The sequence below is a fragment of the Perissodus microlepis genome, chromosome 18, assembly GCF_051167445.1.
Source record: "Perissodus microlepis isolate ML-2025 ecotype Zambia chromosome 18, ASM5116744v1, whole genome shotgun sequence".
Lineage (NCBI taxonomy): Eukaryota > Metazoa > Chordata > Actinopteri > Cichliformes > Cichlidae > Perissodus > Perissodus microlepis.
The window spans coordinates 19,926,794-19,937,398 of NC_140478.1; the positions used below are offsets into that span (position 1 = coordinate 19,926,794).

The 10,605-nt window shown below is 39.4% G+C and overlaps 1 protein-coding gene across 1 annotated transcript in view; it reads right to left on the reverse strand.

The window, feature by feature from the left end:
- Positions 1 to 10,139, reverse strand: part of crhr2 (corticotropin releasing hormone receptor 2) — a 37,734-nt gene extending 27,595 nt beyond the window's left edge. The window contains exons 1-2 of the mRNA XM_084912032.1: positions 9,898 to 10,139; positions 9,645 to 9,764 (exon numbers count right to left, since the gene is read on the reverse strand). Of these exons, the coding sequence (XP_084768158.1) occupies positions 9,645 to 9,764; positions 9,898 to 10,105 (328 nt within the window). The 5' untranslated portion in view covers positions 10,106 to 10,139. The remainder of the gene's footprint in view (positions 1 to 9,644; positions 9,765 to 9,897) is intronic.
- Between the last annotated feature and the right edge of the window lie 466 nt (positions 10,140 to 10,605).

The following is a 10,605-nucleotide window of genomic DNA, read 5'->3' on the forward strand; positions in this document are numbered from 1 at the left end:
AACATGTTTATAACAAATTGCCTCATTTCAATCCAGAAATTATATGAATTCAAAGGATATTTAAAGGAATTTAAAGGAAACTCTTGGTCTCAAACATGCTCATTCCAGTATATCATGACTTTTGCAATGTTCTAATAAGTATATAATTACTTTAATATATAATTACTCACTCCATTAGTACATTACCTATAATAGAATCAAAAACTATATGCATGTACAGTACTCATGTCTTCATATTCTGTCAGAAAAAGCAGGAATTGAGGTGAAATGATTTATTGAAACGCGTGTGTGGTCATGGAAATACAGTATATAAGGCATAAATAGAGTTTGTACAATTCCAGCAAGCTCAAAATGGAATATTTTGGTATGAACAGGTGGACATACCAAAAAAAATTACTTTCAAGTGTTCTTCAGCAAGCCTGAACTCTCTTAGGCAGATTTCTTGTAATTTCTTTAAGTAGTCTGAATGTCCTTTAGAAACCCGGAGAAACTATTCCTTCAAAGCTTTTCGTTGGATCTTGGCTGCCTTTTGTTCTGTTCTCTGTCACGATGATCCCACACTGTTTCAGCAATGTTAAGATCTGGGCTCTCGGTAGGCTAATCCACAAGTAACAGTATTTCCATTGTGTGTGTCTGTGTTTTTGTATCCAGGTATGCTTTTACTGCACTGGCAGTGTGTTTTCCATCATTTCTGTACTGTGGGCTCAAGACTTTTGCACTTTACTGTATATTTCATCTTGAAGAAACAGAAATATGCAAACAGAAAACTGACATTTATTAAGTTTTGTATGGAAAGGTTGCTCAGTCTCCTACTTTAGTCCAGACAGAACTTTAAAATATATTTCATGTATTGCTCTGTTTTTTCAGCCCCACCCAGATACAATGAATAATGATGCTGGTGATACAGTTATCTGAGTTTACATTTATGAACATTTGCAGGTTAATATTAGCTTTTACCATTAAGCCCTATTGTGCCTAATAACAGGCGTACGCAGCCTATGAACACTCAGTCCTGCTAGTGAAAGAAATGGTCTGTTTTCTTTTATTAATCAAAGTCTGTATTGTTCTGTCAAGGCATTATTGGCATCTTTAGTTCTTGTCAATAATTTCAATTGTCCTTGAGTTCAGATTGCTTGGAGCCGCTGACATGTATGACAAATGAGAGAAAAAGTATTGCTTATTTTGGTGCTTGTTTTATTGCAGTGTCACCCATCATCATCAGAGGTTAATACTTTCTATTTATTATCTGTCTGTAACAAATCAGCTGCTTCACTGGCTTGGCGACCTGGTCAGATAACACAGTTTCTAAGAGGGAAACAGAGGCTGAGCAAGCTTATAAAGTTTCTGCATGACGAACAGCTCATTTAGTTTTAAGGCGAAGCAAAGCAAAGACCTCGGAGTAGGTAATAGCAGGCAACTCAAGGTTACTGAGCACTTCTGTAAGGTTCATCATGTCGAACAAGTAGATTGTACACAGTACTGACAAGCTGAAGAATGAATCCCTTATGAAGGGAGGAAGAGAGGATCTATGACTGCCACTCTACTTCACTTTAGACGCCTCAATGAATTTCAGAAATGAGCTAATGAGAATGATCACATCGGTGCATACTGAATGTGGTGAGTATCAAGTCTAACTTGTTTATTCCCCGTACCATATGTTCTTTTCAAATGTGCTCAGTGCTTGGGATCATTTTTTCAGTCCGACTTTAAAGTTTAAAGAACCGGCTTTTCTCAGTTCAACATGAGAGAAGAGGACAGATTTTGTTTAATTTTCACACATGCACCAGGAGGGAGACAGAGCGCCTACAACCATTACCATTCCTTCAAGTGAAGATTTCCGTTTGTTTGTTTAGCTTCATAACTGAATATACAGATTTGGAAGGTTAAGGGAAGAGAAAAATAAAGGAAGCATCTGACCACTTCTGTTTGAGAACATGTCAAAGGCCGGTGAGCGTTATTATTTGTGGCTGTTTATTGCTGGGAAAAGGGCAGTTCAACATCAGAAGACTGAGGAAACCAGCAAATACTCACATCTGAGAAGTGGAGACCAGAGAGGTTTTGCTAGAGTGCTAGAATTTGGCGATAAGTAAGTAATAAAGTAAACACAATCAACTTTCAGCTTTCATAAAATCACGAGTAGTAGCGTCACTGGGCATGCCTTATAAGTACCACACAATGAACATTTGCTATGAAAGAGAGATTGGGTAGGGTTGTCAGGGTGTCTCCTCTTGTTTAGCAAGGACGACTGAATAGCTTAAAAAGCCTTGAGTAATGACCACTGAAGCAGACAAGTCAGCAGAGCCCGAGGAAGAGATACCGGGTAATCTTTTACTCACAGCTGTGGCTCTTAAGCTTTCCTTCTTCTCTCCATGCCCTCTTGACATATTAGCTGTAACTGCAAATGCAAAATTTTTGTGCCTGTTTGCTGTCAAACTTTCAACCCTCAGCAGCTGCACTGAAGCCAGCTGGTGAGAGAAAATTAGCGAAAACCCACGTACTAAGACTATGTCCCTCCGGGAAACAGAGACGGCATGAGGAGGATAGTGAGAACATTACCCCACAGTACAAAAATGAAAAGTATGCAAGGATGGCCACATTTTATAATAACCTTACCAAAGTCTTGTTTATAGCTGCTCAGTGAAATAACAAAAATGGCTTTTCAGTCTGACCGTTGCCACAATCGAGTCTTGGTCCTGTAGTCTATGAGTTTTAACTCTTCAGTCTTTGTTTTCCACATGCAAAATTGTGCACAGAACAGTCACAACATTAAAATCACTGACAGCTGAATTAAATCCCATTTATAATCTTGTAACAGTACAATGTTCTGGTTGTTGACATTCATCAGCAAGCTAAACACTGATGCGGACCAAGCACCCGCACCAAACGCTGCAACACCGCTCCGTGACAGAAGGTGCTGTCCCACTGCACACCACAATTTGCAAAAACTAATTAGGACTGCCTCAAGAAACAAAACAAAAGAGCTCAAGGCATTTACTCAGAAATTTCCGTTATGATGAAGCCTGCAAACTATACGACTGTTATGGCAAAAACCACGACAGTTGCTTTGTTCAATACTGAAATCAGAGGTATTCAACATCATTACACACAGGCTACCTCACATTAATAATCAGTGGAAGGTAAAATTGTAATTCAAATGAAAATTTGATTAATTGCACAGCCATAAATAGGACCAGAAGGATCTGCTGCCAGCATGCAGCACTGACAGGTAACAGCTGTTTCAGCCACGTGTGGGTGTATTTGCTTTAATGTTGAGGCTGATTTAGTATAAAATCCAATATGTTTTGGAGGAAACACTGTTGCTCTTGGTCCCACAATACAGTGTTTACAATTTTGAAATATTAAGCTTAGATTAAGATTATATATACTGGTGTCAATATAGAAAAAAATCTATGATGTCACATGAATAATGTCTTTTTTACTGTTTCAATATTTTGATTTTGTTTTTTGTTTTCTTGTAAAAAATTAACCACATGTTTTGATTTGTGGGGAGAAAAAAAATATTCTGTCAAGCCATAAGATTTTCACACTTCAATATGAAGCTTTAGCTAAATTTAAAAAAAAAGATAAAGGTATTTATGAACCTTAGTCCTATATGAATCAAAGGTGTAAACATATGGTATATACACCCGCCTTAGTCCTGGGGGATTTAACATCGAGGAAATTTGTAAAAAAAAAAAAAGCCCCAGATATGAGATATGTGACCAATTTTCCTTTGATGTATTCAGCAGTGCTGCACTCTTCTCTTTGATTTCAGACATATGGTCATTTTCTCACTTTGGACAGCAACTGTAAAATAAGAATCCAAAAATGAACATCCCTGATACCCCAGTAGCTAGTTATTTTTGCACGTACGCATGCACGGCTCAAAATAGTTAGTAACGAACAACAAAAGCTGGCTCACAATTCAGAGTGTGATGACAGTTATGAACAACAGGGAGATGCATCTCCAGGAGGAGACAGTAAGAAGGATGCAAGGTTAACTGACAATTTTTCATGGGTGGCAGCTGCACTGCAGGAGTCTCAGTGGTATACAACTGAGAAAACTGTTACCTCTGTTAACAGGTACTGAGATTTTAAGACTTTTTTAACAAGAAAGCCGGTCCATAGTCTGAGTTTGGATGTGTGAAAACGCCACTTTGAGATAGAGTGGGGAAGATGAGGGTGGAAAATTAATTTGAGGCATCTATCGAGACACAAGTGCAACACTAAAACGAATGCAGTTTTCAGGACATATGGATGTAAATGTGTCATTTGGTCTGAAATGATAAAATGAAAATGTTTGGATGGAGGACTTGGATTTACGAGTGAACACAGAAGTAGGAATGAAAAGAAAATAAACCATAATAAATAATCATGACATGCTTTGCAGATATTTGTGTTATTTGGTAGCTTCAAAATGTCTCCGGTACTTTAGTGTGTCATCTGTGGTGTGGGAGCCAGTGGTGAGTGCAGCCAGCGAAGGCTGGTGCTGATTGGACCCCCTCTGGGTCTTGGTGTGCAATGGCTAGTGAAATGTTTGCAACACATACTGTCCTGAATTTGCTGATCGAACCTCTTACTCAGTCTCACCGTGGAGAAGGGGATCAAAGGTTTCAAAGGGCTAGAATTCGCAGTAGGAGAGGTATTTTGCAGAGACCTGTGGTGCCGTCATCAGATTGAGCAAAGAAAAAATAGCACAAGTTGTGGCAGACGCATGTGCATGTTTCTCGGCATGAGAAAATGCACATGAGGTAGATTGCATCAGTAAGATAAGTGTCACAATAAGACATTTTGTGATTTGGGAACACCTAAACAAGTGAATGCAACAATGAACGTTGACTATCCACATGTAATTTTCTCCAATTTCTTCTCAGAGCTTTAGGAGGAAGGAAAATGAGTTTCATATTAATTCTCCTCTTTGTGGGGACATGACAGCTCACAGACAAGAAGATGCAAAACAGCCACTATAGCCATTTAAACTGTCATTAAACTTCAGCGAGTCATTTGGTCATGCTGTGCAGTGAGTAAGCTTTTGACAAATAAGGCAGGATTTCTTTTACACATTCCTAGTCACACAACCAGCCCTCCTGAGAATCTGCTCTACATTTTAAGACTTGTGCTCATGGGTCCGTCTGCCACCATAGGTTCTTAAACAATTTTTAATAGGGAACATCTACAAAAAAAAACTGTGCTAATACCAGTTTCATAATTACTAACAATGCCTGTCTATGTTTATCCACCACCTTATATTAGTGTCATGTTTGCCTCCAGAAGGCGAGGTACAGAATTAGCTGTGATTTAAAATAAAGAGACAAGCTGTATCCCCCAACATGCAACACTACATCAGCTTCACTCTCTCCACTGTCAGCCTGAACCAGATACACGGAGCAGCACTGATATGTCTCAGACTTTATTAATCCTGATAAGAGAATCAATAGAGCTCTATTGTAGAAACAGCTGCCCTGATTTTGATTTGTGTTGACTAGGATGGTACATTATGTGCTAACAGGATGTCGCCTATGTGAGAATGAACACACACTCACTGGGAGGAGGTGAATTTACAAGAACAATAGGAGCGATTCACTGAATAATTAAAGTTATGCTCTGGGTGAACAGAGAAAGCATACAGGTCACACATTTTTTATTTATCTTCCAAAACTAATACTTCAGCACTAGTGCCACTCTTCAGTACTGCTTTGGACAGCTTGTTTTGCCTGAGGCTTGATAGAGAGCACATCATATAGTAGTTAGAAAGCACACCGTATCTAACAACTGTGGCCCAACGGTGGCGATTTTCATGTAAACCAGAGGAACGAATAAATGCGCTGCAAGAAAAAAAACGTGAACAGAGGAAAGTTTAAAAATGCATAAAAGCTCTTAAGTCACTCTGCACAGACATTAATATTTATACAAGCCAGATGAAATGGAAAAGAATTTATAGCTACTTACCTGAACTGCCCCGTTAAGCTTCTTAAACTTCTAATTTTTGCAAAAGAATCGCAACATTTTTACTTTAGCTGCTCATTTGAAAGCACCACAGAAAACCTACACGGTTTCAAGCAAAATGTGGCATTTATATCTTGTACTGTTCAACAACTGGGAGTACAAATCGCAAGGGATTCTCCTTAAAATATCCTGGGTCATTCATTTCTAATATGCAGGCTTGTACAGAAGCATGAAATACCTGGCTCTTGGATATATGCTGGGCAAAAGGCTGCTGTTAGGCATGTGGTCAAAGTGATTGGCTTAGAAACGCATCTTGTTTGGCTTCAGTTTGCAAATTGCTGCGCTGCATTTTCACACCGAGTTCATTTTTTTCCATTGTTTTAATTAACACCTGCTCATGGGATGTTAGGGCCTACTTCTATTCTTAGTCTGACCTATTTTGTGGTTAAAATTTGTATTTTTTTTTCCTGAATGCAAATGAGGGCTGCTAATGTGACCTAGGAGGATCAGAATAATCCCCTACATTGTCTCTGGTCTCACATCACTTTGCTGTGAAAACACGCAGAATCCTGCGGTTAAGCTATCAGTTGTGAAGAGTTTTGTAATGGCCTCCCTGCTGTGTCGAACCGCAATCTATTAAATATTCTGCTTTGGCTTCTTTAATAGTCTGACTTAAAACAATGCATTTATTGTTGCATGTTTGACATCCTAAAAAACTGAAAGTCTATTTCCTGATATGACAGGGAGAAGAAAAAAGATTTGTTTACATAGCTAAGATAATCCAAGCATTTCAAAGCTTATTAGCTGCACATGTCAGATCTGTGTTAAAAATATAACAATCCATGTAATTACAAATGTTGGTGACAGTGAAAGAATAAAACCTGTAATCTCTGCTGTCACAAGAACCAATCCCTGTAATTAACTTACTCATCAACTTTTTCGCGCGAGGGCAAAAAATCTGTCACCTCCTCTATCTAATTTCTGAACTGCACATATGTTTGAGACAAACATTCAAACAATATTTTATTTACTGTTTGATTGCTGTATTCATTCACTCCTGGGTGATGCAGGAAACTGCAGCTGTACAGTTCTTTGTACTTCTCCTATTATCTAACGGGAAACTCTTCCCACAGTTCAGTCAGTATATTACAGCCTCAATATCTAAACCTGAGCCTGATAAAAATGTAATATTGACTCACCAGGGTGCTATCTAAACCTTCACTGGACAAGGTGTCTCAATGCTTTTCGGTATGCTTTTCACACTGGTGGATCAAACCAACAGCCGTGTTCAGCTAATACTAAGCAGCAGCAGAGCAAAGTTGAATCAAAGGTGATCAGACAGCAGTTGATTGTGGGTGTGTATCAGAGGTTTGGTGGGTAATGACACTACACCTGAGTCTATTACAGAGATAACAGTAGTGCTAAATGAAAAATCCAGATTTGGACACTCTGGACACTCACACTTGGTGCAGGTCGGTTATTTTGTGAAATGAATGGTGCTGTTTTCTCGGCAACAAGTTCATCAGCCTTATGACTAACACAGGAGTTACATAAGGTGACAGTGCTGGGGTGGCGGAGTTGTGATATGCTGTTCTCAGCTCTTAGCTAAACTGTTGGCTGACACAGATTAGTTTGGAAACTGCTCAGCCTGTCAAGCCAGCAGATTAAAACCATCCTCTTAGCGTATTGTTGAAATCAGAAGCAAAATGAAAAGTATTATCCTGAAATCCCACACCCACCCTCCCCGCAAAGAAATTGACCAGATAAGTCCTTTCCACAAGCTCTTATGAACCAGAGTTGCATTTTGGAGATAAGTAGCCTACAGGAGCTGTGTTAATATCTGAGTGATCCAGGGTGACACGCAGGTAGGGATGGGGGTGGGCACCTAAAAATTGTATCATATTTCAAAGACATCTGCAAGAATTATATTTCTGATGATGTAGAGAAATAATCCTCAACGATGTTTTATCTGAGATTGCAGCTTGCCGGCAGCACTGTTTATTTGTGCAAACAAAATAATGGACATTTTCTGTCCTTCATTTCCAATGAGCTGCTGTCATCGATGACTGATGATCTCATTCAAAGTGTGATTCTACTGAAACAAGGTGCCCCCAGCAGCAGAAATATCACAGTGCAATAGTAGTGGCACAGCATTATATTCAGTGATGCAGCATAAGACAAATGTAAGTGTAAAAGGAGCCTGGTTAGTGGTTTCAGTGGACATTTTGGTGGTTTGCATTTGGATTGTGGGGACACACAGTTATTTGATACTTTTAAGCAATTATTATTTAAGCAAGTAACTTGTAACTCATCAGCAACCAGCACAATAAAACTGAAGCTGAAAACATTTTCTACCTGGGATGTTGCTACTTAGGTCAAGCAATTTGCTTAATGTCCTGTTTTTCCACCATTTCAATTGATATCATATTATTACATATACTTGCCCAAAAAATATGAAGCAGCACTGGTAATTTCTACCATTTGTGCTTCCTGTCATAGGGAGTGAGACTCGCGAGTGCTACAATGATGCTCAGTTATACCATTTTTGGGCCTCCTTGCATTTCATGGTGTGTTTTCACCTCAAGTGATGAAAAATACTTTGCTAAGTTTTGTTCCTTGTTGGAAGATGTTCAAATATCTCCCTTTTTACTAAATGTCTGGGTGTGTCTTGTTGTTTTGCGCAATAAGGAATTTGTATATTATGCTGTTTTATATTGTATGATACAGCCCAAGTGGAAGGCGTCCATAAAAGTCCATTGTTTGGTCACACCAGACAAATCTCAAACCCCAGTCTAACTGTTAGAAGTCGAGCATGTGAATACTGACTTTGGCAATTGTTTTGACTAGAAAAACATCAATACTTATTTTTAGGCTTATTGTAGGAACACCTGTTTAAGATAAGGAGATTTTTAAAGAAAGCAGGCTAGTATTAAGATCCAATGTTTAGTAGACCCATCCATCCACCGCAACCTCCTCCCTTTCATTGTTTCATATCCTCTCTTATTTTGGACACTAGACGGTGCTGCTATGATAACAGTAATAACAATAGTTCTAATGGGCAGTCAGTCTCAATTTTACAGCAGATCACCTTGCTCGCTCTCTCTCTCTCTCTCTCTGCTGATACTGGAACACCAGTGCGATGCCAAATTGTCCAGCTGTCTATTGGAACAAACAAAATTCCCCTCCAGTAAAATCAAACCAAGAGATGCCCTCACATACATGTAAGTAGCTTACAGAAGCAGAGATTTGAGCGATTTTAGGTGTATTTGCCCTTTAAGTGAAAAGCACACACGCACATTCTTAAGCAGCTGTTCCTGTAACAGGAGGTTTAATAATGATCACTGATTCGCTGTCTATGCCGCTTTACTTGTGAACACAGGGGGGGTACTAATAATAAGCCTTTGGGGAAATTATCTAATTAGGGTAGAAATGAAAATTCATAAGACGGTGGGATAAATGAGAGATCATTAAGCTGCTGGATTTGTTTGTTATTGCTTATATTAACGGGCGGTTGTTTGCAGCACAAATCTTTTTTTTCATGAAGTCTTGCTGTAATTAACGCACTTGCTAATGTTGCGCTCATTTGCTTTGCGCTATTTCTTTTTCCACAACTGTCTAAATAATTTTCCACAAAATGCTCCACAGTTTCCCACACAATGACACGTTAAGGAACTTTTTTCCACAATGGAAAGACTTACTCGTTGTGTTGTACTTCACCCCATTAATGTACTCAGGGCAAGGTCTTTCTACAATCCTGCCAGTGCTGCTCCGTGGCCAGCAGGTTCCAATCTCATCGGTTGTGGCATTGCAATATAAACCTTTTAGGGGGGAAACATAATAAAATAAAATAAAATAAAAAAAATAAAGGTCGACGCTTAGCTTTCTATTTTTAAGATGTTACAGCAAAACATCTCAATACTGAGGAAGGAGAATGAAGCAATTCCGCCTTACCATCAGTGCTCAGCAATGACAATGAAGCATTTGCCAAAAAAGTGTCCTGGAAAGCCTCTATTAAACTACAATTTAGGTCCCCGAGCTCTCCAAATATGATCTCATAAACAGTAGCATCCATAGTGCGAGCCGCCACTTTTGGTCTGAATAATGTGCAAGTCCGAGAGGAGATAGGCACACTGCTGTGCCCAGCCGTGTTCGTGGGCATGTGAATCGGTGCAACCGTAATGACAAGTAGAGAGCCCGGCGCGCCTTCTGGAGAGCGCGCGCCTGGCCAATCAGAGCCGCGAATCCGCTCATCCCTCTACGTGAAAGACAGCCGTCACACCGCACTGACCGGATCATGAGCCTTGTTACTCTGACATTTCACACCTGCTACCCACCTGTCATGTTTATTTATGAGGAAAAAGTCGCTGCGTTTGAAATGCAAAGTAGCGTGTGTGGGAGAGATTTAGAATGAAATGTACAGCCAGGTTACCTGTTGTTGCGAGTGAAACTTGAATGGAAGGGAAAGAAACAGAACAGAACAGAAAGCAGCAAGAAGAATATTGGGTTCAGTTATTGATTTTATATTTGTATCATGGAGCCCTTTTTTCTGTATGCAAATAGAAAACGGACGTTTTCAGGGCAGGAAGCTGAAAAGCTGATTGTATGTCGTACAATAATTAGACTCGGTGATGACGTCTCTGTCGGTACTCTTTAAGATGA